At 48.2% G+C, this 25,653-nt stretch overlaps 1 protein-coding gene across 4 annotated transcripts in view; it reads left to right on the top strand.

Annotated features, from left to right (window-relative positions):
* The window catches only part of Nudcd3 (NudC domain containing 3), an 86,175-nt gene extending 62,594 nt beyond the window's left edge, over nucleotides 1-23,581 (top strand). Inside the window, exons 4-7 of one of the 4 annotated variants that reach the window (XM_040746720.1) lie at nucleotides 3,132-3,275; nucleotides 16,193-16,381; nucleotides 21,205-21,350; nucleotides 23,418-23,581. In XM_040746720.1, the coding sequence (XP_040602654.1) occupies nucleotides 3,132-3,275; nucleotides 16,193-16,381; nucleotides 21,205-21,315 (444 nt within the window). In that variant the 3' untranslated portion in view covers nucleotides 21,316-21,350; nucleotides 23,418-23,581. The other 3 variants (XM_040746721.1, XM_040746722.1, XM_040746719.1) reach the window with 3 other exon arrangements.
* The last annotated feature ends 2,072 nt before the right edge of the window (nucleotides 23,582-25,653 follow it).

Here is a 25,653-nt window from a genome sequence, read left to right on the forward strand (position 1 = left end):
CTGCTGCCAGATGTGTTCCCCAGCCCGTGGCAGCTGTGCCACGTGCCTGTCTGCATTCACAGGCGTGGTAGCGTCTCATCAGCTCTCCCCTTCCGTGGCTCTTCCATTGGTGCTTTTTTCTTTGTTATGTCATTTGGTAGACCTCAGCAGGTCAGAGAGATGTTCCCAAAGTGGTGTTTTCTGCTGGCGCCTTGTCTACTTACCACCTTTGAGAATTTATTTAGTTCATTACTCTGGTTAGGTCCTGTGAGAGTCAGGTCCAAATCTGGAAATTAACATGCTGTATAAAACTGCTGGGAGTTTGTTAGGATGAGCTTGTTTTTGGGAGGATCCAAGACCTGTGTCTGTTCTTTGCAAGTAGAAATTCAAGTAGATGAATTTGTCATGATTGTCAGGAATGAGCTGAGCCGTGGCACACTCGCTTACATTTCTTTGGCTGTTAGAAGGTGGACAGTGGACCTACACTGTAATCAGCAGGAGCATCCAGGTAAAGATGGAGTAAACAGGAGAGGTCAGTGCCGATAAATCCTGAAGTCCCATGAGAAGATTCCTCCCTGAGCCTGCACTTGAACATGGCAGTGTGGCTATGGCAAGTAGAGGCAGTCTTTCTATCTCCTCCTCCCTCAAGACACACACAGCATTTTCACTGAGAAATGTCAGGTGGGATCACTGTCAAGTATGATCTACCCTCCCCCGCCCCCACACTTCTTTTTCTTTAAGAAGAAATTCTTCCAAACCCCGTCTCCCCCTTTCATTTTAATTTCCTTTCATATGTGCGGGTGTCCTGCATGTGTGCTTGTCCCATGTGTGTGCCTGGTGCCCAGGAGGCCAGGATGGGGTGTTAGACCCCTTGGGTGGGACTAGAGTTGCAGACTCTCATAACCTGCCATGTGGGTAGGTGCTGGGAATCAAATCTGGGTCTTTTAGATGAGCCCCTCACTTAATCACTGAGTCATCTCTCCAGTGGGTTCCTCCCCCTCCCCCTCTTCCTTTCCCCCTTCCCGCCCCTTTCCCTCTCCCTCTCCCCTTCCCTGTCCCTGTCCCTCTCCCCTTCCCTGTCCCTGTCCCTCTCCCTCTCCTTTTTTTTTTTTGATGGATATTTAAGAATGCATTTAGGGGCTGGGGTGATAGTTTACTTGGTAAAATGCTTGTCATGCAAGCATGAGGACCTGCGTTCTATCCTCAGAACCCTCATTTAAACAGTGGGATGGGGTGGGGAGCAAAACCCACGTATGGTGGCAAACGCTTATAATTCTAGAGTTAGAGAGGCAGAGACAGACAGATTATTGTCTTGCTGGCCAGCCAGCTTCGTCTAATCAAGCTCCAGGCCAGTGAAAGACCTCAAAAACATCCAAAGTTGTCCTCTGACAAACACACATGCACACGTACTCATACACAGATACTTGCACACGTGCCCCCAGCACACATATATACAAAATTATACAGGTTTTACTATTGTAACTCATCAGCAAATAGTACCTGACTTGGAAAATTAAGAGTTTAAGTACTTAATGAGCATCTACCAGATAGCCTCCCAGTTTTAATTTCATACACCTTTTAGAGAAATAAGTGTAGTATACTTGTTCCCAGTGTCTGTTTAGTATGTGCATTAATGCAAATACAGGTTGAACAGCTCTAGTGTAAAATTTTCAAATTAGGGAGATGCAACTAGTTAACTTCTGTGCACATACTCCAAAAAAGAATGAGTGTGGGGCTTGGGAGATGGCTCAGTGTTTTAAGGACATTTACTACTCTTGTAGAGGACTTGGATTCATTTCTCTGTGTCCGCATCAGGTAGTTCACAACCACATGTAACTCCACTTCTAGGGGCTCCAGTTCCTTTTGGGATCTACAGGCACCTGCATGCATAGGTGCACATGTATACATCTAGGCACATACACATAAACTAGTAAGCCTTTTTTAAAATTTAAATAAAAGAGTAAGTGAAGCAAATACAAGTTTTCTCTCCCAACTACTGAACTTACACCTTTCTGGGGTCATGTTTCTGCTTTGGATCCGCTGGCTGGTTGTGTGGTATAAAGTGGGCACCTTTCCTGACAGTTCCCAGTTCATTGTGGAGACACACATTGGGAAGGAAGGGTACACCCACCACACAAAGTAGACACATAGACAGTTTCTGCCCAGTGCGGCCTCAGTAGGAGGAAGGCGACTGCCGGGCGTTGGTGGCGCACGCCTTTAATCCCAGCACTCAGGAGGCAGAGGCAGGCGGATCTCTGTGAGTTCAAGGCCAGGCTGGACCGACAGCCTCCAAAACAGAGAAACCCGTGTCTCATAAAACCAAAAAAAAAAAAAAAAAAAAAAAAAGGAGGAAGGTGACTGAGCTCAGCTTCATAAAGAACCAAGCTAAAGGCCAAGCATGGTGGCACACTCCTCTAATCCCAGTACTCAGGAGGAAGAGTAGGTGGATCTCTGTGAGTCCAAGGCCAGCCCAATCTATGTAGCGAGTTCCAGGCCAGCTTGGGCTATAAAGTGAGAACCTGTTTCAAACAGACAAAAACAAAACTGAAGGAACGAGTTTTTACCATCCTGAGTGAAGACGAACCTCTGGTCACAACCTATATAGCAGCTCTGAGAAAGAAGAGGCCACACATGTCTTTTGCCAGAAAGTTTTGGGCATGCAGCTCAGGTATTCAGGGCACAATGGGCCAGGGCCTTAAGAGGTCAGAGGTCAGGCTCTTGCCAGGGGCTGTCTGTGGCCGTTTAAGAGGAAAACAAGTGGATCCCCATGGAAAGGAAGCTCACCATAAGAGCAACACTGAGGATTCCTTCTGGAACCTCCAGCTGAGGCTTCTGCAAACTCTAGGTAGTCACAGGGGAGGTAAAAGGAAGCACCCAACTCCCATCTCTCTGCTTGCCTTCTAGCCTGAGAACCAGTCTCTCTAACTGCAGAAAGTAGAAGGATTTGGGTAGGAATCCAGCAGCTTCCACCACAGTGGACATTTGCCTGAAGGAGCAGATAGAATGCAGGTTGCTTGGAATGTGGACGAGGCTGGGATGGCTTTCTTCACAGAGATGCTTGGTGAACCCAAGTGTCACAGTGTGTACACAGCTGAAATGCAGTTGCTGCTACCTTCATAAGTAAGATGATCTTTTTCCTGGTGTGTCCTCAGGTGTCTGTGGCCCTTAGCAGTGGCTCCATCCGAGTGGCCATGCTGGAAGAGAATGGAGAACGTGTCCTCATGGAAGGGAAACTCACCCACAAGATTAACATGGAGAGTTCCCTTTGGAGCCTTGAGCCGGGCAGGTGTGTTTTGGTAAGTATGGCCACCTGTGTGCAGAGCTCCTCGGTAGATCTCAAACCTGCTGTGATGCCCCTTTGCCCAAGTATTTCCAGTGAGCAGTGAGACCTTTAGTTACAGTAATTGTCTGCATACTTAGCAACCCACTCCTGCTCAGAGTCTATCTCTATGGGCCTTCCCATTTGTATCCTCTACCTCTCAAGGTCCTAGTCATTCCTGAGAACCCACTTTCCTATATATAAAGGCAAAAACAAGTACATTAAAATGAAAATGGGGGTGGCATTTTTCCTAGGTGCCAGTCTGGATTTCATAAGTCACCAGGGAGATCTCACCTAGCGTCTGGCAAGGCACAAGGTCAAGTTCAAGAATGTGACAGTGAGGTGAGACTCCGAATGAGGAACTCACTTGTTGTCAGACACACACACACACACACACCCCAGTTTGTGTGGTTGGCCAGACGTGTGCAGCTCAGCCTTCCCTCCTGATAGCTCTGACTCTCACGAGTGGTGACTGACTGTATGCTGGCACCCAAGAGGAAAACTGCAGCACAGCTCATCTCAGACTAACTTGTTTCCTCTTTCTTCCTACCGAGGGAACAGGGTAGGTAAGAGAGATAAAGATGAAAAGAGAAACAGTAAGTCTTTGGATGAAAAAAAACTTCATATATAACATATAAAATAAAATATCTGTTAGATTCTACAAGAGGTGCCTGGTGATGGCCGGCCTCTCTGAGGTATCCTAGTTAGTATTGGTGAGTAAAGAAGGAAGTTCTCACGCTCACAGTGGCTCTGTTTTGGCTACACTTGTGTTTCAGAGAGAGGCATAGACTAGGATCTGAGTGGATCGGACTGTCAGTGACTGTGGGGATTGGGAGTGTCTTCTGCCTCATCGTGCTGTCAAATCCTAAATAGAACTTACTGTTGCTCATGTGGAGATGCCCCCTTATTCAAGCATGTGTCTCAGTGCTGCCAGGTCCCTGACCTGCCTTGGATCCTCTTGTGGTCTCCTAAGGTCCATGTAATCCATAGCTGGTGCAGTTTTCAGAAGTAAGACTGGATCTGGTTTGTCCTGTGTTCTGAATCTCCCCGCATCGAGGCCTACCTTTGCCGATGGTTAGTACTGGTTATATGCATAGGGACTCGACCCAGGGCTCCTCCAGCCATGTATAGGCTGCATTTGTCTGATTGCTGTTCTGTACCTCACTGGTGCACATCCCTTGTCAGGGCAGCATTCCGTAGCCAGAGGAAACAAAAGTACTGTTTTGTGTTTTGACTATGGTGTACCCATTGGCTCTGAAGGCTGACTTTGGGTATCAGCAGATTGGTTGAATGAACTGGTAAGGCATGGGGTGTGCAAGGGTGTTTCAGAGAAGACTTTCATGGGTGTCAGTGATCTGAGTGGGGAGGACTGCCCTGAATATGGGCAACACAGACCATCCAGTAGGCTAGGCCCATATCCAACATGATGTGGAGGAAGAGAAACATTTGGCCTGTCTCTTCCCGAGCAGGCATGCCTTTTGCCTTGGATATTAGACTCTAGGTTCTTTATCCTTTCAACTCTAGGATTTGTATGAGTGATCATTGGGCCTTCAATATCTACCTGAGGCTGTACAACATAGATCTCTCTCATTCTGAGGATCTGACTGCCCTGGCTTTGCACCTTGCAGATGGCCTCTGTGAGCATGTGAACCAATTTAATATGTATTATAGTTCAGAGTTTCTTTGGAGAACCCTAATGCCACCTTCTTAAATGTGGCAGCTCAGTCCTTTTCCCCTTACCCTGACCTATAAAGCCTGCATATTAACAATGCTACTGAACTAGGTCTGAGCACCCAGCTCCTTCCCTTGGCATGCTACTCGAAGCTCCAGGTGCTGTTCCAGTCTCTGTGGAGCTTTGCATGGGCAGCTGGTCTGGAGCATGAGTAAAATGGCAGTACTGGACAGTTGGCCTTGCACTTAGTAGGCACTGCCATGGCTGCTGTGACCACCATGCTGGGGTTCTCTGATTCTAGGGCTCCTGCCTTCAAGACTGAGAGTTCTCTGACAGCCCTGTCGTCTGCCTTGGCTAGGTAAAGTCTCTACAGAGTATGGGATGAGTTAGGATCCTGCTGGGAGCCCTTTTTAAGTGGCCTGTGTCGCTCAAGCCAGCAGCATTCCATGGGAATGGTCTTTGGGCTCACAGACCCCATCTGTATTCAGAATCCACTGGGATTAGAATCTACATTCTAGTAATTCCTTTACTGTATGCCTATAAAAATATGGTTGTTACTAAATTACCTCTAAGAGCTTTTGTTGATAAGTCCAGCTCTGACTTAATTTAGTCCAAAGCCATATTACTTTTGGGAGGGAGTGTCCATACTGGTGGAATAGGGTGGAGTCATACACTGTGCTTCAAAACCTACAATCCTGGTACTTGAGAGGCTGAAGCAGAAGGGTTGCCATTAGTTTTGGGCCTGCCTAAACTACATGATAAGAAAATATATCAAGATAAAAAGAAACAAACAAAATACTGGTCCAGCAAGATTGCTCAGTAGGTAAGGGTGATTGCCACCAAGACTGATGACCTGAATTCAATCTTTAGCATTCATTTGGTGAAGGGAGAAAACTGACTCCCACAAGTTGCCCTCTGACGTGTGTGTGTGTGTGTGTGTGTGTGTGTGATGATTCACACACATACGGGGGGGGGGGGAGGGAGGGAGAAAGGAAGGAAGAAAGGAGACAACAATACAAATCTATAACAAAGTGAAAACAGAGCAGGTACTGCTGGCAGCCCACACACTAACATCCTGTGTTAATTGCAGCATATTGGAATGTGTTGGCTCAGGTGCTTTACGAGGTGCATGGTATTCTTTGCTTCTTCAAGATCTTAGAAGTTAGAACCTTGAGGCTTTGGGTGGGGTTGTTGTTTGCCCAAGTGTGGGACTGAATCTCAAAGCCATGCCTGGCTAGCTGGAGTTTTCTCTCTTGAAACGGTCTAGCCCCTTTAATGGGGATTGGGGAAAGTGACCCTTTGCAGCCAAAGGAAAAACATGAGGTAAATGCAGCGCCCGCGCCATAAGCAACTCCAAGGTATCGGGAAAGAGAGACCAGATGTCCATTTGTTTGTACTAAGAGAATGCATGTGTTGCCTTTATTGCCAGGAGAGAGTGTGTGTGTGTGTGTGTGTGTGTGTGTGTGTGTGTGTGTGTGTGTGTGTGTGTGTGTGTGTGTGTGTGTGTGTGTGTGTGTGTGTGTGTGTGTGTGTGTGTGTGTGTGTGTGTGTGTGTGTGTGTGTGTGTGTGTGTGTGTGTGTGTGTGTCTTCATTGCAAGTGCTAACAGGTCCCTCCCTTGTAGGAGGGAGGAGCTTTTTATACAGGTTTACAGCACAGTGGAAAAAACCCCAGGTAGAAGAGATCATTGTTTTCCTCCTGCTGGATGTTGATGTCAGAGGGTCAAGGCCAGGGCAGTAAGCCAGGACTAGAAAACAGAAAGCACTTGGACTGGAAAACAAGTTGCCCTTGTAGGCTGACCAGCAACTCACAGAGACCCCATGGGGCTGGGGCCCAACAGTAAAGAGGGAAGGGAGATGATCAGTGGTTTTGAGAAGCTCTCATGTCAGATTGATGCAGGTGATACCTCCCCAGGCTGGAGAGATTCTTATGCTGTACCTGTACCCTCATTAGCCTGGCTGGAGACAGCTGGACAGACAGATGGTTTGTAGAAGACAATCAGATATAAGGTCCTCATTTCTCAGATAAAAGCAAAAGCACACATCCCCTTCCTGCAGACTCCCTGAGGACTCTTCATTCATGCTTTGCTGTGGTCTGGTACCTGCGTACCAGTTGCTGTTAGGGTTTTAGTTTGGTTTTGCCAGATGCCTACTGTCTGCAGAGATATAAAAAGAAACAACTAGCTGCATTCAGATGTCACCATAAACATGACATCTGTGGATGCTATGCCATCACTAGTAGAGCCAAAGTAAGCCCCTTGGAACTGAGATACCACGCCCATCACTTCCTGTCCCTCAGAGTTGCTGGTACTGGTACTGGATGGATTTTATTTTCAGGGGAGCATCGTGTGTGGACAATAAGGGATTTGAGAGAGAGGAGCCATAGGCCATATAACCGTTTCTTCTGGCTCTCTCATCAGCCTGGGCCCTTGCCTGTGCTTGGGGTCCCTTCCTGATGACAGGCGCAAGGTTGGTCTTACACCCCATTCTGACTGTGCAGCTTTTGCAAGTCAGTGCTGTATGTTAGGGAATATGTCCAGTTACAGACACTAAAGGTTTGGTGTGTTTTTACTTTATTTATTGATTACCTGTTTGGGGCCAGTTTTTTTCTTCTGATTACATACGTGAGACAATCCTATAAATTATTGAGCTTGTTTTTGTTCCACTCAGCACATTGTATCTGCTGTATGGACTCAGCATGTGGATTAAGAAAAGGGTGCCTGACTGTCAGGGGCTGCCTGTGAACCGTCATTGTAGCCGTGCTTGAGGTTTGTGTGAAGACATGCCTCCTGATCCCCACATGCCTACTTAGTGCTCCTTGTGAGGCCTGCGAAGGCGGCTGTGGATATGACCTCTTTTGGAGAACAGGACTTTGCAGGGTAATTCAGAATCTCAGCATGAGATTATTCTGGATTTTCTTGGTGACCCTTGAATTCAGTGAACGACATCCTTAAAAGAAGCAGAAGAAGATCCGTAGACACAGAGAAGTTCATGGAGACCAGGCAAAGACTAGAATGGCATGGGCATAAACCAAGGGATGGCAGCAGCCACCAGAAGCTGAAAGAAGCCAAAGAACCCTTCCTTGAAGCCTGGACGGGAGTACAACCATACCCGCTCCTCGATTTTGGACATCTGGTCTCCAGAACTACAAGAAATGGATGGGTGATGTTTTAGTATCCTCTCCTGACCCAGTCTGATTTCTGTCATAGCAACCCTTGGACACTCAGAGAGGGCCCTTGCAGCCTCTGTGAAGAGGAGTGGCGTTTGGCGCTGTTACTGGTAGCCTAGACTCTGCAATAGGAGTTTCTGACCTTCTCACCTACAGCAGGGGAATGCAGACATGCCACTTCTCAGCACCTTCCACGTGTCCCGTTTCTCCTCCCCTTTGCGGTAGATCCCACACCAGACAGTCAGGGCAGGCAGGGGTGGCAGCTAAAACCGTGTGACAGTTCTTCCTCCATCCCTCCCTCTCCCTCCCTCCCTCCCACACTCGAGAATGTTAAATGAGACTTCTTGACTCAGGCAAGCTCCTTGCCTGGTTACGGAGATGTAAAATCAGCCGTGGCAACGGCACCAGCTACTTCTCCTGATTCTTCATTCGGGTGCAGAAGCCAGGCACTTGTGCATTGTCCTCGTTTCTTCCTCCCTGTGGAGAACTGGCAAGCTGGCTGTCCTCCGCGCTGCGTGGGTAGCTGTAGGCAGGCGGCTTGCTCTGCTTCAGGGGCTCTCAGACGTGGCTGTGTTAGCGGGGTGGTTGTAGTTGAAGCTGCCTGAGAGGTGAGTGCCATCCCACACACATCTTCATGTACTGACACCATATACACAAACTATTTAGCATTGCTTAGGTAACTCTAGAATTTTTCTGAATAAATAGATGTTGGAGTTCAGGGTTTAAAATTTACTGCACTGTGTTTATTTGTGATTTTTTTTTCTTAAGCCCTGTGAGTATTTTTATACAAGCTGCACCTCCCTGCCTGTATTGAGATGACTCCCTGAAGTTATTATTTCTCAAAAAGTGGAATTCCCAGGATAATTACTGCTGTGGCTCTCCCTAAAGGGTGCAGCATTTCTAGAGCGGTGCCAGTGATGTGTCAGCACTGGCATCCCCATGTCTCCCTGGACTCCCTAACTTCCCTTGCCAGTTTGTCTGGCCATCTCTAGTTGTTCAGGATGAAATGCCTGGTCCATTGCTGCCTTTACTGCCTCACAAGCCACCTTTCTTGGTGTAGTAACATTTCCTGGCCTGTGAGGATGCTCGTGCATATCATATACCACACCTCTTCCTAGATCCAGAATAGAAGCTACAGATTAAGTTATTTTAGCATTTTGGCAAGCATCCCAAATCTGGGGTGCATGTGAACTGGAATGTGAGTCCACCTTAATGTGATGCCATCTCCAGGCTGAGTCCTGTTTCCAGTTTTTATCATAATTCTTAACATCATTCTGTCCATGAATGCCAGTAGGGAGGAGCCGAGGCTTGGAGCTCACACAGAGAGCTAAGATTCTTTGTTCGAAATAAAAGCAGGACTGTGCTGAGCAGTGGTTGGGCCCTTGGCCCCTCCTCCTGGGTGGCAGGAAGAAAGTGGTGTACAGCTTTTATCCTTTTTCTGTCCCCACTCTACACAGTATAGGTGTGTTCTGCCTCCCTGGGTGAGACCCATGGCCATGTCCCATCTGACCTGTGTAGTGTCTAAGTTTTGTTTTATTTTCTTTCTTAAGTTCAAAAGGCAGTTGATGGCATTGAAAGTCAGGAGACTATTTGTATAGAGGTGGCTTGCAGTATATCCACAGGAGTCAGAGGCTGCCCACACCTTTCTTCCCCACAGTGGGTGTTGAGCTGAGCAGGTGCACCCGCCATGCTGTCATCTCACCCCATTATCTGCCCTTGTTCCAAGGTGCCTTCCTGGAAGGAACGTCCCACAACATTCCCGTTGGCCCAAACTCAGTCACACGGGCAGCTGCGAGGAGTAAAGCCATCCTCACTGGGCACAGTGCTTCCCTGAATAGAAATGAGGTTCCGTTACTAAGGAAGGAAAGGGATATAAATGCTGGTGAGTCATCGGCACAGATCGGGGGATGCTGAGGTAAGTTTATTCACACTGAGGGTGAAGTTTCTGTGAGGACATTTTGGGAGCACTGTTCAGTCAGTGACGGTCTGGGGTCCCTCTGGGAAATCAGTGTGTTCTGGGACCAAGTAGATAAAAGAGGACCTGGAAAATGAGAGTGTATCCAGGAAATGGGAGGTCACAGTGACCTTGTAGAGCACCATCTAATTCTGACCCAATGAGGGATGCTTCCCAGTGACTTTGTAAGCCACTGAGAAAGGAGGGAGCTAGGAGGTGACAAGCAGTTCCCTTGTAGAAGGTGCTTAATTCAGCAGTGCCCATGCCCTGTCGGTGAGGAGACACCGGCCTGTGGGGGAGGCTGCCTGGGGCAGGAGGGCACCAGCATCCTTGAGAGACACCTGCAGGTAGGCCAGAGACACACCTCAGGAGACACTAGCCGGAGAGGAAGACTGTGGGCATGGAGAGGACCAGAGTGCTGTGCTGCAGGGAAGCTGAGGCCAGGCTGCTACTTCAATGACTAAGCATGTCTAGGGATAAAGGGCCAAGACAATGTTCTTTACTCTCAAATGGTTCAGAGAAGCCATCATTGGTTATGTTTATGCAAACATATGCATACAGAATGGGACAGTGCAGACACACAGCTCCTAAATGCCTTTGTGACTGTGTGTACTTTGAGCAGTGTGTAAATTTGAAGTTATTTGCAAATAACAAATGAGTGATCTAGTACGCACACAATGAAACTCAGTGTCATTAGAGAATAAAGTAAACATTATAGCAAGATGCCTTTTAAACCCACGGGAGCGACGGCTAAGAAGCTCATGGTGTTCACCTTGGAGGAGCTGTGATGCCCTGAATCCTCTCTGCAGTGAGAGTGAGGTGGTGGGCGGAGCAGTGTGCTCACATTGCAGCCCTGCTGACCTGCACTGGGCTACCAAGAAGTGGGATCCAGCAAATCCTCACCATGCCTTCCTGCCTAACTGCCGAACCCTAGGACCACCTATGTGACCATGGACAGACAGTGCACACCTGCATCACGGAATCGTCCAGAATGAAATGTGCACAAGCCCAGAGGCTGTGGGTTTCAGTGGAGGAGACATCCTGGATACATACGGACAAGACGGACTGCAAGATGAGCAGTTCAGACTGAAGTGGAGGAGGGCCTGGGTGTGGGTGGGTGTCGGGGAGGCTTGAGGAGATGAAACTGCTACAGGGTGAGTTTTACTGTGTGCAAACTACACCTCCACAAGTCTGACTTGTTAAAAAGTACAAAATGCTACAACAAAAACAGTTCATTTAAGCAAACCATGGGACTACTTTTGTCAGGGTGTGGTCTTTAGCCAGGAACCCTTGAAGTCTTTTCCAAGAGTGTTTCTCCTCTGTTCTCACCCAACTCTGGTTCTGTCTTCAGTGTTGAGAATACCCCACCCTTCCCTGGAGACTGTGTATTCTAACCACATGAAGTAGTTTGTTTGGAAGACTAGGTTCCCAAGTGTCTTACCTGAGTTTCCTAGAAGTAGCACACCAAGAAAGTCAGTGATGTTTTGAGGGACTGATGTCAGCCAAGACTTCTGGGACATTATACTATTTAAAGAGAAAGGGTAGGTCCTGGGTGTGAGGGTAAGGAGCCAAAGCGGGGCATGAAATGCTCCAAGGAAGCTTTGTGGAAAAGGAGGCCAGGCCAATAAGAGATGAAGATAATTATCACACTGGTGTGCTTATCCTTAAAAATCAGAGCAGGAGAAAATAATCTCAGAAAATTTTTGGAAATGACATCTTGGGTTTTCCAAGAACTTTTGATGCTGTCTGCTGCCCCAGCATTGAGAGCAGCCTGAACCTTAGCAGGAGAGAAGTCACTGAGGAAGGTACTGGAGCTTGTATGCATGCATGTAGTTAGGCAGAGGGATAACAAGTGGACTACCACAACCTTGAAAATGGGTCCCTGATGTCCATGAGGGAGTAGGGACCTGAAGCCTGCCTTGTGCAGTGCCAGGATGAGGAAGTGGTGCAGCTCCAGTGGGGACAGTCTGGTGGCTTCTTGAAACAAGTAGATGTACTGCAGTGACCCAGCAGTTCCATTCCTAGGCCAATACCAAGGGAACTGGACATAGGAACCCATACACATAGCACTGTTCACAATAGCCAAGAGGTGGGAAGTGTCCATAAAAGAGAATGGATGAGTAGACTGTGGTAAGTTCCTTCAGTGGAACATTGTTCCGCATGGAGAGGAATGGAGTTCTGATACGTGCTATGACACAGATGATCCTCAAAACGTCATACTAGTGACATAAGCCAGACACAAAACAACTTACCACTCGTGTAAAATCCAAAGAGACAAAAGCATTAGCAGTTGTATGGACAGGGAGAGAGAAATTATTAGAGTAAAATGAAGAGTATATCGCTGGGTACAAGGCTTCTTGTTGGAGTAATGGAAATGGTTCAGGATACAGATGTGGTGGTAGGTTATATACTGCTGTGGATGTACCAAATGCCATTGAACTGTTATGTGAATTTCACAATAATTTTTTTTTTAAGCAAGGTGGCTGACATCTCTTACCAGTATAAGTAAGTGATACATTTAGGTGGTACCTGTTACCACTGTGACTGAAACTGTGTTCTCTGGTACAGTAGCCCTCAGCTTCTAGTAACATCCACTTAGACAATTCACATGCACACTTGACTGAGGAATGTTTTTGTTTTAATTAAAGATGTTTCAAAATCTTTTGGCTGGTTGTTGTGGGTGATACATACTTTTAATCCTAGTTCTCAGAGACAGGAGAATCGTGAGATCATGAGTTCAAGAGCAGCCTGAACTACAAACAAGAAGACCCTGTCTCAAAAAATGGGGAGCTGGGGAGGGGGCTGATTGGCTTGAGAGATGGCTTAGTGGATAACAGCACTTACTGTGCAAGCATGAAGACCTGAGTTGAGTCTCCAATGTCCATGTTGTGGGATATGGAAATATATATATCCAAATATATCCAAAACCAGGCATGGCTTGTTTGTAATGGGCAATGGGGGCAAATACCAGGAGTTACTGCCTGGCTAGCCTACTGTCATAGGGTGGAGAGCAAAAGAGGAGAGTACACAGCATCCTCTGTTCTCCACTTGTATACATGGCATACCCACTTGTACTCATGTGCACGCAGCATACGCACATGCACAAAAAGCCTGGAATGTTGCACAGTAGTAGATTACTTGTCTGGTGTGCACAGTGCCCATAGTGTGGTCCTTACTGCTACAAAAACCTTTGAGATTTTCTTTTTTTTTTTTTCGAGACAGGGTTTCTCTGTATTGTTTTGGAGGCTGTCCTGGCACTCGCTCTGTAGACCAGGCTGGCCTCGAACTCACAGAGATCCGCCTGCCTCTGCCTCCTGAGTGCTGGGATTAAAGGCGTGCTCCACCAACGCCCGGCCCACCTTTGAGAATTTTTAGAATAACTTGATCATGTTCCTGTAGTTAGATGTCCTGTAAAACTAAATACAGATAAAATATTTCTAATGGTAAAGGGCATAGGATTCATCATGAATTTTGTTAGATTTGCTAAGCACACATGTGCACCTGGCATGGGATGAGCTTCATCCCATCCCCCCACTCTAGACTTAGAAGTGAACCTCTCCCTTACTCCTGTCACTTGTCCTGTTCCACTTCTCACCCTGCCCATGGAGCTGTAGAGTTGAGCATCTGTGTGGAGTTGGGTCTGGTCTGTGTGATGGACAAAGGTCTACTAGCAATAACTGATGTGCAGACATGCTCTGTCTGCCCCCTGCAGTGGTACTGGTGGACTGGTAGCAGATGAAGGAGGCCCCACCGCACATAGCCCTGACTTAGGAGGTTCATCTTTATCCTAAATAGGCATGACAATGTGTATGCTGCAGAGCCTGGGAGTTCCGATAGTATGTTACTGTAGACCTCATGACTGTCATTCATGCAGACAAAAGGCTCTCTTTCCAGCAGTTTACAGTTCTGTGAGCACCTCGTAATCTCTTGTGGAATAGAGAAAGCTTCCTACTTGAAGGTTCTTTGAACAACCCTTGAGCTTGGTAGAAACAGGGCAAAATTCTCAGCATTAGGGTTTCTGGGGTTCATTCAGGGTTCCTTCCTCATAAGTTGCATATCGGTTTTGGGCCAGAGGACTGGAATATCTAGAATAGCTTTGTTTTAAGTTGGGGATCAAGCAGGAGAAGTCATTAACTGATGGAGCTGCCACCATAGGCAGGTGTTCTCCCCTATTTTAAGAAAAAAAAAAAGGTCTTTTTCTTTTTCCTTATGTGTTTAAGTATTTTGCCCGCATGTGTGTCTGTGCACCAAATGTGTGCAATGCTCACAGAGGCCAGAAGAGAGTGTAAGATCCCATGGGATTGGAGTTGTGAGCATTTGGGAACCACCATGTGGGTGCTAGGAAGAGCAGCCAGTGCTCTTTATCGGTGAGTCATCTCTCCAGCCCCTTCTCCTTATTTCTATTCTCTTGCACTTTGACTATTGGGGATAGCAGTGTTGAGGTACTAATGTCATGTCATGATTACACAGTTTTTTTGTTGTTGTTGTTGTTGTTGTTTTTCTCATTTCTGGAAACCTCCACTAAATGTTCTGTACCTCCAGCCTGTCCTTTTAGATATTTTTAGTATCCTTGTGGACTGACACCAGAGTTCTGCAGGTCAGGCTTAGCAGCCCTTAACTGTTGCAGAATATTTAACAATGTAAAGATGTGTTGCTGTTTTACCTTGCCTGACTAAGGTACCTGATTGATCTAATAAAAAGCTGAACAGCCAGTAGTGAGGGAGGAGGTATAGGTGTGACTTTGGGGTAGGGGGAGTAAGTAGGAGAAGGCATCCAGGCTGGGGTGGGGTGGGGGCAGGGGCCAGCCAGCAGACAGGGAGGAAGCAGAAAAGTGGGATGTACAGAATGAAAGAAAGGTAAAAATCCCCAAGGCAAAAAGTAGAGGAGGAGAAACAGGTTAAGTTGAAAAAGCTAATGGGGCAAACCTAAGCTAAGGCCGAGCGTTCATGATTAATAATGTCTTTGTGTCTTTATTTGGGAGCTGGTTTACATCCCAGAGAAAATTCCAACTATACTCAACTCCTTCTGTGAGCACTGAACAGTTTTATCCTGTAAGAGCCATGCAGGGTGGGCAAACATTACACCTTGGTCCACTGTGATAAAAATTTCCTGATGAATCCAGCCAGTGACCATGAATGATGCTGCCAGTGCCTCCAGTTTCTTGTGTGTGTCCCTTTGTCCAGTAGCCTTGGGAATGTTGTGTCTAGCATCACTCTGTCCTTGTGACAGAAGCAGCTATGGCCTTGAATACCAGTTTTGCAAAGTGCCTCTGATGTTCTCTGTTCCGCTCTTGCTGAAATTCCTCTTGGCTTCTGAGTTTCTGTGATCATGTGATAAGTTTTATAGACTCCAATATAAGGGCTGCTACACGATACTGGGTAGGTGCTGTTTTGCTTGACCACAGTGCGCCTAGATTATTCTGCAGCTTGAGTTCAGCTCCTCTTGGGTTTCTCTGTGAACCCTTGGAAGTCAAGGACTGGGACTGGAGGAGTCCTGTAGGTACCAGGGAGGAAGAAGGACGCACCTGGGCCGCTAGCCATAGGAGGAATCTTTGGAAGATGCTTGTATCAGGCTATACTCTTCGTCTCAGAGATCATATGTCTCCTAAAGGCAGCAGGAGATTTGAGTGTTGCTCTTGGAAAAAAGGGAGGGACTTGACTGAGCTGAGCAGGGACAAAGGCCTTATTGCCAAAAAAGCTCTCCATGATGGGGATGCAGCAGCGTGGGAAAGCCCAGGGCCAGGTCCTGCTGGGACTAGAGGGTTTTAGAAAACAGTGTCTGCCTAGTAAGAGTGGGCACATGTGATAGACAGTATGCTGACTATGAGGAAGAAGATCTATAGGATATAGGACTCCCTAAGTGCCCTCGTCATGACTTCTGGCTCAGACGTCCCTGTGTGTGATCTCGTGTCTTCTCGTACAGCCACCTTGCCTTCGTGCATGTCTTGAGCTCAGCCTGGAATCTCTGCCCCTCACATACTTTGCTCTGTCCCCAGTACAATATGCCTGTCCCTGTTCACAGTGCTAAGTATTCTTTCCCTAGTGGCTGGGGCTGTTTCCTGCCATACTTGATACAGTTTCTTTTTTTCCTGTTTGTCCCAGGTGAACCTGAGCAAGGCTGGGGAGTATTGGTGGAGTGCCATCCTGGAGGGAGAAGAGCCTATCGACATCGACAAGATCAACAAGGAGCGCTCCATGGCCACTGTGGATGAGGAGGAACAGGCAGTCCTGGACAGACTCACCTTTGACTACCACCAGAAGCTGCAGGGCAAGCCCCAGAGCCACGAGCTGGTATGAGCACCATGGCTCTCTTGGACCATCAACAGGCGGGTGGGTCATGCTGGCGGGGAAGAGGGCATGAAGATAGGCTAGTCCTGGCTTAGTCTCTGCTGCAGTTTACGATGTCCTACCTACAGAGATGACTGCTCCTGTCATCTCTTCCTTACCTGAGGACAGGCACACACCGCTACTCAGCCACCTCTCCCCTCTGAGCTGTAAGCTCTGGCGTCACAGCCTTGAGAGTGTCTCTGCATGGGCCCTACCCACACCATAGCCTAGAATTGTTGGCTCCCGGTGGAGCCTAAGAGCCCCCATTGACGGAAGGAGGGAAGGCCAGGCTGCAGGGCCCGCTTAAGTTCTGACAACAACAACCAGTGCAGAACAAGCCGGTAGGTTGATGAACTAAAGTGCTAGGACTGTAGCGAGCGTGAGCCCCGCAGCTTGTGGGAAAGCAAAGGCTCTGACCTGCATCGTGCCCAGAGACAGGCTGCTGGTGCCAGAGAGCGATTGCTCAGATGAGCACAGTGGTTCTTCCTCACAGGAACCCTGAGAGTAGCTGCTTAGGGAGAAAAGGCTTTGCCTCACTGTCACATGCCCAGCCAAATGGTACCTAAGCTTGTATGTGTGGACCAAGCGTGCCTCAGAGACGGTTCAACTGGGTGTAGGCTTTCTACAGAAAGCAGCCCTCAGGACTCTAGGGAAGTTAATGTGTTTCCCTGTTGTCTCTGAAGGAGCCTTACTTCTTGGTTTGTGTGACTTGTCCCATCCTTCCCTTCAGAGTAGCAGTGGTCTTTGGTACACCTTTGTTTCACTAGCCACTGTAGTCTGTTTTCATGGCCATGTTCCCCGTGAGTAAGGTCAAGAAGCCTTTGGAGGCAGTACTGTTGTCTTTACCTCTTCCCCCGGTCCATCCCGGAACATGTCATGAGCATGTCCTGCGGTGGTCAGGGTAAGTTGACTGACTGTAGGCCCTACACAGCATCGTGGTTAGATGGTCTGGTTTTCACAATGAGGAGGTTGAGTTTTTGATGTCCTGGTATGTCTTGTACCTCATAGCAGCTTTAGCAGTGGGGCTGGGGTTTACCTTTCTGTCCTGCTCCCAAGTAGGGTGAGGAGAAGGACGTGTTTGTGGGTCCATGTCACACAGAGGTCCTTAGGCAGTAGCTTGGAAGCTTAGAACCCTCACTTTAGCAGAGACAGCCAGACCTGCTTGGTCACAGTGTAATCTGGTCCTGTTGGCCTGTGTGCACTGGACAGAAAGTCTATCTATGACCCTTTGATCTGCTCTCTCTTTCACAAAAGGACTCAGATGTATATGTCAGGTGACTGCCAGGGAAGTCTGAATTGAGTGGAGCGCTGAATGCAGATACCATCATCCTGGATGAGGCAGGAAGGGGTGCTGACAAGTTTGTGGTACAGAATGGAGAGAACAAGGATGAGTGACTCTTCATACCTTCCCCAGATGCCATGACTGAGTCTTTGTTGTAGAGAAATACTAGATATTGATTGTGGTTTGAACTGCCTTTGTGCATTAGCCAAACCTCAGTGAAGTCTACTAGACTGTAACTATGAGATATTAGAGAAGCTAGAAGGTTCTACAACTGTTTGCACCTCTTATTCTTAGGGTTCCTGGGATCGCATCCCTTGCAGTACACACAAGTCAGCATCCTCAGTGGCGCTGGTCTGGCAGTTAGCAGTGCAGGATCTGCATGATGTGTCAGGTTCTATGCTCCCTGCCTCCCTGTCTTCTTCCTTCTCCTTGACCCTTGCACTCATTGCTTCCTTGCATACACAACCCTCCTTTCTTCCTTTGGCGCTGATGTCCTCTGGCTTGGCCTAGTGTCACCTTCCTCAAGGACATATGGCAAACGCTTAGCCTGCATCAGTGAGGATTGGCATATAACCGTCTTCAAGTTGTTAAGAAGCCAGCCTCTTTGATCTTATCCAGAGAACAGTTCAACCTTGATTTTCAGTCTCAGCAATGGTCCTCTGCAGGAACTGGCTGCTGTTTCCATCCCTGTCGGTCTTAGGTGTCCTTGTTCTGGTGGCTACTCCCAGCCAGCAGGCCTGTACTCCAGGACTGTACTTACCTCCGGTAAACCAAGGCAGCTCTCCGAAAGGTCTGGTCTCCAGGATCCTCACTGCTAGTTTGAAACAGGCTAGCAAAAAGGCCAAAGATAACAGGGGTAGCCATCATGTATGTGCACTGCGAACATACACACTTACTGTAGCATCCCATGTGTTACTGCTGCTAGGAAGCTGGCTCGCTGCAAAGACGAGGCTGTGGGGTGTCCTGACTTGACTTTCTATGAAGACTGCCCTCTGCCCACAAGGCATTGCAGAACCCTGAGTGTGGAACAGGAGGTCCTTACAACTGTGCATACAAGACTTGTCCGTGGCTGATGTGCGGCTTCCACACGACTGGCTATGACCCAGCACTGAGAAACTGAGGAGACTGAACCACAACCCAGCTAAGAAGGACCCTAAGAAAAACCCTGAAAATGCTGTGGTCTAATGGAAAGAGCTTTGTCTTGAGTTTAAATTGATTGTACTGTGAACTTGCCATGGACCTGTCAAGGACCATAGAGGAAATGAGTGTGCTTGCCCAGATGAGGTGCCCCAGCAAGACCTTCAAGGAGCCTAGGACCAGTAGTGCATGGGTGGAATCCAGTGTGATTCCCTCACCAGAACTGAACTGATCAGGATGGCCAAGGAAGCCTCTAGCTATGCATAGTTATGATACAGCCCTATAGCTGTTAGGACTGTGTTAACTCTAGCATGTCCCACTACCTGCCTACTGTCAGTGCTGAAGTCTCAGCTCTTTCGTAGGCTTGAAATGCCTTGGAGATACATCTTTAGTGTACAGCACTCTAGGGCTCCATGTAAAATATCTTTAGCACCTTCTTTTATTGAACAAAGAAACAACTAGAAAGAGAGATCCATGGCCTTGTGTTTCCTGATATAACAAGCTAGCCACATAACCAGTGCTCCTCTGCAGGGCTTTCATGGGTGTTTGAGGTCACTGCTCTAGGATTGCCCGTCCTCACTAACAGGGAGAGAATGGAAACGGGGCCAGGCTCTTCTGTCAGCCTCCATCTGCTGTGTGCATTGGCAGTCACAGTTACCAGTGTGCTCTATTGATGCCCATTTATGGTGTAAACTTGAAGTTTTCTGTATTTGCCAGAATTCTTAATTGTGCTTCTAATGCCACCAGTGCTTTGTATTTTGAAGATTTTTAATTTTGAAGTGGTGCTGTCCCTCTCCTGTCATCTGAACTCTTGAATGTTGCCGTTACATCACTTCTTTCCAAAGCCAACAAACGGAATGCTCTTCATCTTTTCCCTAGTTAGATGCTTTGAACAGGTGCATCTAGAAGGTGCCATTGCTCTATCGGTCCTTAGCTGTGTCTGTCTAGGATCCCTCCAGTCCAGTGGCACTTCTCCCCTAGCAAACGTGGCTGACATTGCCCGGCAGTTGCCGGGATCACTGTGAGTGAGCTTGGTGGCACACAGGATGGTGTGACCTCTACCTGTGCTTATCTGGACATCATGGACTCCCTCAATTGTGAAAACAAACCTAGCGCCTGCCCTTTGCCCTCTGGGCTTCCTACAGTGGATCCCCACCTGGCCACCAGGTTCCTAGAAGTGTTGTTGTTCACCCTGCAGCAGGCCTAGGCTCTGCTAAGGGGCTCTGCAGTCTCCCTCCTGCGTAGGTTATCTGACTGGTCTCATCTTGCATTCGTTTGAGACTGTGCAGTGTCACACTTCTCTTGGGCAAAGACTGAAGCCTGCTCTGTACTAAGTATCTTTGATGTGCTTGTTGCTACTTCACTTAGGTTTAAAAACAAAAGGTTTCTTAGCTGGAAGCTTCGATTTTGTTTAACACTCCATAGTTCTGAGAATTCAGTAACTCTGCTGACAGTGGAAATTTTCCACTTTGCTTTCAATCTATCATCTTTGTGATAAGGGAAGCAGCATGTGTCCTCTGCACCCGTTCTACGGGACTGTCTGCAACAGGTACTCCATTTGGGGGTAATCTCTAGCCATTCATCTTGTTAGTCTTTTTGGTTTCTTGTGGTTGGAAGGAAGGAAAGATCACCCCGTCCTTGGGTACATTTGTGGTAGCAACTGAAGAAGGCAGATGCTCGGAGGAAGGCTAGGCCACAAGCATAGGCACAGGTGCTGCCCTCGGGGGGACCACTCCCTGCTTGTTCTGGCTGTAACTACACAATTCCAAGAGTGGCCATAGACGGGGAGGAACTGAGCCCATCAGCTCTTACTGCGTCCTCGAAGGCAGTCGGGCACTTCTGAGTGCTAGCTCTTTAGCTGGACGTGTTCAGGTCTCTCCCCTCCTCTGCGTCATCACACTCTGGATCAAACCTCGATTGTCTCATGATGCATGTCTCAATGACAAGAGCTTCTTCCTTGGGAAAGGGACGCTAGAACACCTCTGTACACCTCTATCATGCTCCTAGAGGGCTGAGGCGCCACCCCTTCATGTCTCAGTCATCTCCCTGGAAACGATTGTAGGTTCTGTGGGTTGTGTGGAATTTGGAGAGACCTATTGGGAAAAGGACAGAAGGTGAACCATAAAGAGCAGTCAGTGCTTTACTGGAAACCGAAGCTGGAAAGCTAAAATTCAGTCTTGCAAAGGAATTGGCAGTCTTTGGGCACAAACTACTGCAGGATCTGCAGTCCTCTGGCCAGTTGGTCCTAGCAGGCAAGTCCTCAAGCCCTGAGGAAGCAGCATGGCTCTGTGCCTACAGGCAGTCTGTTCTAGGAGGAAGCGTGCCTTGCCTTGTGATCTCCGTTAATCTCTCTATTTTCTGTTTATAGAAAGTCCATGAGATGCTGAAGAAGGGGTGGGATGCTGAAGGCTCTCCCTTCCGAGGCCAACGATTCGACCCAGCCATGTTCAACATCTCCCCCGGGGCTGTGCAGTTTTAATGACCAGAAGGAAAGGAAACCCTCATCATGGGGAGGTGGAGACCTTGTCCGCCTCACTCCCTGCATGCCGGGGACTCACTCCTCCTGATCAATCCTCACCATTTTTTTCTTTCATGATGACCCAGGCCTTCCATGCTGACCTTGCACCTTCAGACTGTTCTAGAGAAGGTACAGGGCCAGCTGCTGCCTGACCGTCTCTATGGCCAACACTAAATGAAGGTGTTTGAAATTAGGGCGGGACATGTCCCAGCAAACTGGGAGCACATGCTCTGTCTCCACAGCAACCAGCCACTGCAGGCAACATTTCCTTCCTCCCCTGTTCTCTCTGCTTGCTGTTGTTTTTGATGTTATTCTGCTTGCTTGTCTTCTGACTGGGGATAAGGAATGGCTGGGCTCTCAGACACAGCTAAGTTGAAGAGTGTGGGGCCAGGCACTTGCATGAGGGCAGATGGAGCATGGCTCTGGAGCTGCTTCGAGGGCTGCTGTGGGGCCCCTCACTTGTTGACCTCTGTGTGTGTGTTTAGTCTTGCTCATCTCTTTGTGAATACACTTGGCCAGCCTCAGCTTCATTGGCAGAGCAGCAGGAACTGGGGTCTGTTTGCTTGTTGGAGATGTTGGGAGAAAGTCTGAGGTTCTGGCCTCTGGCCCAGATGTGGCAAGGATGCTGTCTGCCTTCTGACTGCAGCTACCTTACTTTAGTTCTTGTTGAAGTGAACCGAGCCTGGCCACCACTACTTGCTCCCTACAAGACCTCCTCTTGGATGTACTGCCTTGAAGCCTGGGTACCTTCAGGAAGAGATCACAGCATGTTAGTAGTTCAACTAACTACTAACAGCAGATTGTGTTAACCACACTCCCTAAGCAGTCTTGACCTTGAAGGATGCCTCAGGAAGGAAAACTTATACACTGACTTGAAGGCAACTACAAATGAGTCAAGAAAATGAAGATTCCCCTGTGCAAATCACCAGACTGCTTCCTGGAGCTCAGAGCCTCTGTGGCTGCAGACCCCCTTCAGCCAGGGTGTGAAGACCTGACCAAGGGGCAGGGACCCAGGTGTCCCAACCCTTCACAGGGTCCCATCTGTGCCTGTTGCTGCCTGGCATCTCAGTTTGCTTCTCAGTCTTGGGGGGGTGTGTATGTGTGTGTGTGTGTACAGGTTTCTGTACTCTAGTCACCATACAACCAGAAGAATTAAGACCCACCGAAACCAAGGCAGCCTGCCCTCTGGAAATAGCCCTCCGCTGAGTGTGGTTTCACATGCTTAGGAGGAGCCACTGGAAGAGCAGGTTGAGGACTTACTCGAGAAGCTGTGTAGAGAGGCACTGGTTCATTGCAGTCATCGGAGGGGTCTCTGGGTTACCGTTGGTAGCTGATGGCTCTTGTAAGAAGTCCATACTGAAAGCTGATCTGTGGGTCCAGACCACAGCGGTGATCAAAGGAGAGCATTGGGCCCTGACTACCCACTCTGGAGTCTGAACTTGTGATGGGACATTGACCACCAAGCTGATGAACTCTCTCTGACATGATCACCTTAGGGGAGAAGAATTTGTCACATTCAGAAGATCCCCAGGACACCTTTGCTCCATTAAGGTCCTAGGATTTGCACATCCCGTCCCCATGCAAAGCGATCCCATCTAATGAAGGAAATCTCACGGTGTGTATATCTCCAGTCTTCTTTGTACTCCTGGTTGGCTCCTCTCAACCCTCATCCTGTGGGTAATCTTCCAGAAGGGATAATGAAGTGACCGAGCCCTGCATCTTTTTATCGGGGACCGTGTTTTCACTTCTGTGGCAACTTCTCTTCCTTTGGTGTGGTTTTATTTTCTGCATTGCATTTCTCCTTTGTCCCTGCCCTGTTTCAACAAATAAGCCAGTGTAGAAAAAGCAGCCTGGGGAGTAGTATTAGACGTAGGCCATACGGCAGGAACCTGTGCTCTGTGAGTGATTCCTGTGGCATGCTGTAGTGCATGGTGTGGTGGTGGCTACATGTCTTCATCACAATGGGGCGCAATCCCAGCCAGCCATGTAGATCTTTGCTCCGAGGAACTGCCCTGGCTCACCCACCCACTGAAGCTGGCACGTTGCCTGTTTTCTCTTTTTAGACATGACAGCCACAAGTTGGTCTCTAAATCCCACCTGCTGAGGTCTGAGGAAAGCAGGGTGATTTCATCCCCTTTGTCCAAAGACCCAGGAGAGTTGTGTGTCCGGCCTACAACGCTGCTCTGGCTCCTCGGTGTTGGTTTGCAATAAATCTGTATTTAATAAATCTGGGTCTGCTTGTGACATTCTCTGCTAATGTGAGTGGTCATTACCCTTGACTTCTAGCCCTGAGCCCTGAGTTCCTTTGCACAGTCAGCACCAAAACTCATCTAGTCTCACTACTTTTAAAAACTCTATAAGTGATTAATCAGTTGTATTATTTCAGGCATTGTCTGGCCTTGTGTTGTATCTAAAGGCCCATTCAGAGCTCTGAGCTATCCCGCTGGAGACCCTTGTCTCAGGGTTATTATTGCTGTGATAAAACACCACAACCAAAAGTAACTCCGGGAAGAAAAGCTTTATTTGACTTCTACTTGTACTTACAGCCCACCATTGAAGGAAGTCAGGGCAGGGACTCAAACTGTGCAGGAGCTGATGCAGAGGCCATGGAGGGTGCTGCTTCCTGGCTCATTTCTCATCATGTGCTCAGCCTGCTTCCTATAGAACTGAGGACCACAATCCCAGGGATGGCACCACCCACCATGGGCTGGGTCTCCCCTATCAGTCATCAGTTAAGAAAATGCTCTGTAGGCTTGTCTACAGCCAGGTCTTACGGAGTCACTTTTCCAGCTGAGATTCTCTCCTCTCAGGTGACTATAGCTGTGTCAAGTTGACGTAAATCTAGCCAGTACCCTCCCCCTCAAGCCCTTAGAACACAGGCTTTCACCAGTGATAATCCCGCATCTGACTCTGAATCCACTCACATCTCAGAATGTCCTTTCTGTGCTCAGCTCCATCACTGACCTACTCATTCTCACTCTCACTAGGCAGGACATGTGGCCTTAAAATTAGCCCCTTCGGTGGATGAAGAACACTAGAATTGCCCGTCTAATTCCTAAGACAAGAAATAACCTTCCCCTAAATAAAGAAAACAGACATCTTCACTGATTGGCCCTAAGAGCACAGGATCGAGCACAGCCAGGCATTTTGTGTGGAAATATGTCCAGGAGGCGTCAGCTGCTGCGCAGAGAACTCACTGGCCAGAACACTGTGCTTGGGGAACAGACCCTCACCCCACCTCAAATCTGCTTCTCAGTTGGGCCAGCTGGCAGCCTGCTCAACCAGGAACTGGATGGCCTGGTTTTTTTGTTTTTTGTTTTGTTTTGTTTTTTTAAGTAGAAAGCATGGAGTTAGTACAGGGCCCAGCCAGTCCCCAGTAAGCTCTCCTGTTTGGCCCATGGCCTAGTGTCCCTGCTCACCAGTGCCCTGATGCAAAGTTATTCCACAGAATGAGGACTGGCTATGGCCAGCTGAGGTTGGTCTCCCCTGCCTGCCTGAAGGCCTGGAGAGTAGAAGTCTGAGACAGCTTACTGCCCGGGAACCTTGACTGGGCCCCTGAAGATGCACGGGTGTGAGCTGGAGCCCTGGGGTGCCTCCTCCCAGTCTTGCTTAGTGCTCTTACAGTCACTCTCTCAGGTGAGAAGAAAAATTCATGTTCTGTACAGATTCAACTGTTAAGGTGTTAAAATGCTTTATTTTTGGTGTTCTTCCTCTCTCTTTTGTATTTGTTTTGTTTTTCTAGGTTGGGTTTCACTGTATAACCCTGGCTATCTTGAACTCTGTAGATCAGGCTGGCCTTGAACTCATAAAAATCTGCCTCTCAAGTGCCAGGATTAAAGGCATATGCTACCACTGCCCAACTTTTGGGGGTTTTTGTTTTGTTTGTTGAGACAAGGTTTCTCTGTGTAGCAGCTCTGGCTGTCCTGGAACTCACTCTGTAGACCAGACTAGCCTCAAATTCACAGAGATCCACCTGCCTCTGCCTCCCAAGTGCTGGGATTAAAGGTGTGTGCCACCACTGCCTGGCCTGGTTTTATTTTTTAAGACTGAAAATTGGTAAGTTTGTCCTCAAATTGAGAACAGAGCCCCAATATACCTGAACTCTATGTTGGATCTAGTGTTTATCCCCCATAGTCAAGAGCCTAAGATTCCACTGTACATACAAAATGCCTTGTTCCAGGGAAAGCAGGCTACCACCTGCAGCCTGGTGACTCCCTGCTGTCCCTTTGGTGGGGAAGCAGGGTGGGGTCGGGGAGCAGAGCCCATCACAGGCCAGCTCACCCTTGTGGCTGTGGGGAT

This window comes from Mesocricetus auratus, unplaced genomic scaffold, assembly GCF_017639785.1.
Source record: "Mesocricetus auratus isolate SY011 unplaced genomic scaffold, BCM_Maur_2.0 Super-Scaffold_100006, whole genome shotgun sequence".
Classification (NCBI taxonomy): Eukaryota; Metazoa; Chordata; class Mammalia; order Rodentia; family Cricetidae; genus Mesocricetus; species Mesocricetus auratus.